Source organism: Palaemon carinicauda, chromosome 37 (assembly GCF_036898095.1).
Source record: "Palaemon carinicauda isolate YSFRI2023 chromosome 37, ASM3689809v2, whole genome shotgun sequence".
NCBI lineage: Eukaryota > Metazoa > Arthropoda > Malacostraca > Decapoda > Palaemonidae > Palaemon > Palaemon carinicauda.
In genome coordinates this window covers 61,189,920-61,194,919 of record NC_090761.1, presented here as the reverse complement: position 1 = coordinate 61,194,919, position 5,000 = coordinate 61,189,920, and the positions used below count along the sequence as shown (strand labels likewise).

The 5,000-nt window shown below is 32.6% G+C and overlaps 1 protein-coding gene across 2 annotated transcripts in view; it reads right to left on the bottom strand.

Annotated features, from left to right (window-relative positions):
* The window catches only part of LOC137629723 (atrial natriuretic peptide receptor 1-like), a 118,122-nt gene that overhangs the window by 40,859 nt on the left and 72,263 nt on the right, over positions 1–5,000 (bottom strand). For both annotated transcript variants that reach the window (XR_011041594.1, XM_068361288.1), the window contains exons 3-4: positions 3,229–3,389; positions 1,651–1,873 (exon numbers count right to left, since the gene is read on the bottom strand). Coding sequence is in view for 1 of the 2 variants with exons in the window: in XM_068361288.1 (XP_068217389.1) it covers positions 1,651–1,873; positions 3,229–3,389 (384 nt within the window). In the remaining variant the exon portion in view is untranslated. The remainder of the gene's footprint in view (positions 1–1,650; positions 1,874–3,228; positions 3,390–5,000) is intronic.

Genomic DNA, 5,000 nt, shown 5'->3' with positions numbered 1-5,000 from the left:
CTCTCCCCGTCCCTCGTGTTATATTTGAATAAAATATATAATTTCACGCTCTATTTCAAATTCTTAGTCATCCTCTTTTGGAATATAATTTTGTTATTATAATAATTCGACTCTGAAGAATCTTTTGATGTTACACATATTCCTAAATTCGTCTCGGTTGCTTGACCTGCATTTATGGGCAAAAAACCCATGTATTTTTATTCCCTTTAAAGGTTTAAAAGGTTTAAAGGTCATCACGAATGGCAGAGGCAAGGGACAGTGACATTGCTCTATTAAGCAGGATAATGACCTAGAGACTAACCATATATACATATGATCAGCGGCCAAACCCCCTCTTCACCCAAGGTAGAAACATGGAGGGCCAGGCAATGGCTGCTGACGACTCAGTAGATAGACCTATAGGCTCCCCCAAAACCCCATCCTTAGCTCACAATAAAGGTGAGGTTGCAGCGACCAGAGGAATTAACAGGTTGAGCAGGACTCGAATCCCAGTCTGGCGTTCACCAGTCAGGGACGTTATCACATCGGCCACCACAACCCTTTGTGCCATAAACATTTCTACAGCCCATAACGGCATAAGGCGTGGCGTAATCTAAGGCAACTAATCATCATATTTACAGGAACAATGTTTCCCATTTACTGTTTGCGTTCATTTTACTGTTATAACTTTTCCTCTATTGAAGGATAGCTTTATTTCAGCTTTGGGCTAGGTATGGAGGCATTGAATTATCCTGACATTAACCATTGGTTTTGAGTGTTAAAGTTCGCTTTTAGAACCGATATTGTGGAAAGAACATTTGAACGAAATATCAATAATCATTAGAGTATATGAAAGAGGAATTATAAAGATACATAATGACATAACTTACCTTGACCCTTAACTGGATTTGATTGCGTGTCAAAGAAAAGAACAGGGGTCAGAAATGTTACCAAGAAAACTCTAAAAAGAAGAATGGCTTAACACTTCATTTTCAACGGAAAAATTAGCCTTATTTATTCTTTTATATCTATATTATTATTTATAATTGCGCCGTCTTTCTTACTTCCGTTTATCGGCATAGAATTATTCTTGTTATGAATAAATTCTCCATTATAACCACTTTCTGCATTTTTATTGGTATTTTGAGCTTCTCATTACATTTACCAGTCAGGGCTGCATCACCTGTAAACATCCGCCACTCCATCCACTATTTATAAAGATTAATTTTTAGCCAAACTTTGGTATCATTACTCCATAGAAGAAATTCATACCTATACAAGAGCATTGCAATAAATAACTCAACAAGGATACCAGTGAAAAAAAAAAGTAAGATAAGAAAAGTAGAAAAACATAGGACGTATTCAAAACGTTTTCAGATCAATAGTTTATGTAGGTATCTAAAGCCCTGTCCACATGATCGAGCATGCCCGACGGGCAAACAGAGATACCAGACCACAATAGTTAGCAAGAATGAGGGTTAATAACGTCAGAAGTGGGAAAACCACAGACAGGGAAATGGCATCATACAGTGTTGCTAGATCCTTGCCTTTAGGTTTCCCGCTTCTGACGTCATCAACCCTCATTTTCACTAACTATTGTGGCCTGGTATCACTGTTTGCCCGTTGGGCATGCTCGATCGTGTGGACAGGGCTTAATGGAGTAACACTCACTGCGCGCCGCATTTTGGAAATGTCTCAAGATAGTCACAAAATCTGTAGTGTTTTTGTTGAACTGTTCAACAAGAGGTTTATGTTCCGCTGCAAAACTCTTGTAGATGGACGACAGCGTAAAGTGGCACACGGAATGTCCAGCGTCCCGGTCGTTTTCTTCATAGATGATGCCCAGTATTTTCCAGTCCCATTGTTTTACCACGGAGGAAAAAAGCTGTCCAACCTGTAGGGGAGAAATTCATTGAATGAATTACTTCATATATAATTTTTGATTGAAGAATCTTATGAAATAAGAGTTAATGTGGTATTTAGGAAAAAAACTGTCCAACCTGTGAGAGAGAAATTCATTGGCTGAATTACTTCCTATATGATTTTTTTTTTTGTTAAAAATTCTCGTAGAAATTTTTTTAATGTGATCTTTAGTTAAAAAGCTGTCCAATCTGTAGGAGAGAAATTCATTTCCTGAATTACTTCATATATGATTTTTGATTAAAGAATCATATAGAAAATTTATTTATTTGATATTTAGGAAAAAGGCTGCTCAACCTGTTGGATGGACATTAATGAACACTACTACTTCATCGATAATCCTAATCAATAATCAATTAATTTTATAGTAAATGGCTTAGCCCAAAGCTTTTTTTTTTTTTTTTTTTTTTTTTTTTTTTATTAAGAGCAAAAATATCATTGGAATATGCAGGGTTACCAGAATTTTGTTTTAGCTGTATTATGTTCTTTAAAACTGTAGTATAGAATATAATTGAGTGAACTACTTTTATCTATAATTTTTGACTAAAGAATCTGATGTTTCTCTTCGATTAAAAGCAAAAATATTTTTGGAATATGCAAAGTTACCAGCTTTTGTTGTTGTATTCTGTTCATTAAAATTATCTTCATGAATGGGAATACATTGGAATATGAAGTAAACTTCCATAATGAGCTTTTTATAATATAGATCTTCACTCATGCATTTGAAAAAAAAAGTAAATCGGGAATTTTGAACGTAAAATGGATGTAGAAATAAAGTCAAATATTTTACCCCGGTAAAAGGATTTGAATGAAAAAAGTCCTAAAAATTTTTATGATATCCTCAATAATGTATTTGTAACAGATATCTAGTCAAATTTTACCCCGGTAAAAGGATTTGAATTAGAAAAGTCCTTGAAAGGTTTATGATATCCTCAATAATTTATCTGTAACAGATATCTAGTCAAATTTTACCCCGGTAAAAGGATTTGAATTAGAAAAGTCCTTGAAAGGTTTATGATATCCTCAATAATCTATCTGTAACAGATATCTAGTCAAATATTTTCCCCCGGTAAAAGGATTTGAATTAAAAAATCCTAGAAAGGTTTATGATATCCTCAATAATCTATCTGTAACAGATATCTAGTCAAATATTTTCCCCCGTAAAAGGATTTGGATTAAAAAAGTCCTAGAAATGTTTGATATCCTCAATCATGTATTTGCAACAGATATCTAGTCAAATATTTTACCACGGTAAAAGGATTTGAATTAAAAAAGTCCTAGAAATGTTTAATATCCTCAATCATGTATTTGTAACAGATATTTATTTACCTCAGTATGAAATCCTTTGAGCCTAGTAAGCAGTGGATAGTCTTTCCTTATATCAAAAGCTGACGGTCTACCCGCTGGCGTCAGGAGAGGTATATTCCACCTTCCAGAAAATCTAGCCACAGGTGCCAAGACGTAATCATCCACGGGGCCAAGAAACACATCTGAAATGATTTGATAATTAAAATATGTCTTCAAGGTCATTAGATAAGAAGTTATTAAATAAAAAAAAGACGAAAACTTCCATTAAATTGAAATTTCAACCAATCGTCATATCTTTAAAGTTAAATGTTCTCGCGAGCCTTTTCTTAGTAACTCAAAATTGCATTTTACTTTAGGTCTAGCGATAAAATCTTCCACCGTCAGAAATTAACAATGATTTCAAAACTTTGTCATTATGTTCTCCGAAGGTTGATTCACGACTAGGGAAAATTAATGTCTTGTAAATATATATATATATATATATATATATATATATATATATATATATATATATATATATATATATGGTTTCTCAATATCACTTAATATGAAACTTATATGATATTATATATATATATATATATATATATATATATATATATATATATATATATATATATATATTTATATATATATATATATATATATATATATATATATATATATATATATATATACATAAAGTATATAAACACATACACAAACACACACACACACACATATATATATATATATATATATATATATATATATATATATATATATATATATATATATATATATATATATATATATATAGTAAGTTTCATATTAAGTGATATTAAGAAACCATTCCTGTGGCTTAATGGAATCAAAATAATTTCCAACAGTACATTTTTCCATGAACGTAAAATAATTCGAGTTTTATTTATCTTGTAGTAACAAAGCTATAAAATATCTTTTATTTTTTAAATGGCATATTTAAAAAGAAACTGCGGGAATATACTCTTAAAGAAATCTTTCTGACTAAATGAATACCGGGACTGTTGGCATTTAAATAAATTGGTAATATGTGTAGTAAGTAGAAAAACACAAATTTTTTAGTTTGTGACCGGCAAGGCAAGTTGATATTTAATCAAAAGAAAATAAACCAATTAGTGGTAATAGAGAATCTCGAAGTGTCCTTGTTGTTATTCAATTTATACGAATTCATGAATTAGAAAAAAAGCAAAACAGAAATTTAGAGATCTATAACGTAATTGCTCCATTGTAGTACAAGAAGAATGAAAATCAGTATTAGGTATAAGTGCCCCTGAATGTCTTCATTGAGAGGCAATTTATACAGATTGATAAGCTAATTACCGGCAAAAACTGAAAAAAAAACGTTATTGCCACAGCTTCAATAATTCATTGTTACACAAGACGACAGAATCTTTCAATAAGAAAAAATAAAAATGAAAAAAATTTGGAATGGGAGCGAAGCGATACCGCGACGGAAATAGTTGTCAGCTCTAAGGTCTGACAACCTAATTAAGAGTCGCAGGACTTTCGAGGCACCTCTGAATAGAAAGAGGTAAAGTACAGGAGGATGGCGAGGGAGAGGAGAAGGAGGAGGAGGAGGACCTGGTCAAAAAATGGCCTTATCACAAGGACGGGAAGCTGGAATCACCGAAGATGTTGCTGGAATCACCCAAGGGGATGTTGGAAAGGGGGAAAAAAAATGAAAAAAATCAGACGGCGTCCTATCAGCTGGCAAAGTTAACTTGATAAAAGTATTACATCGAGAGGGTTTCCAGGGATCGAGTTACTTCTGC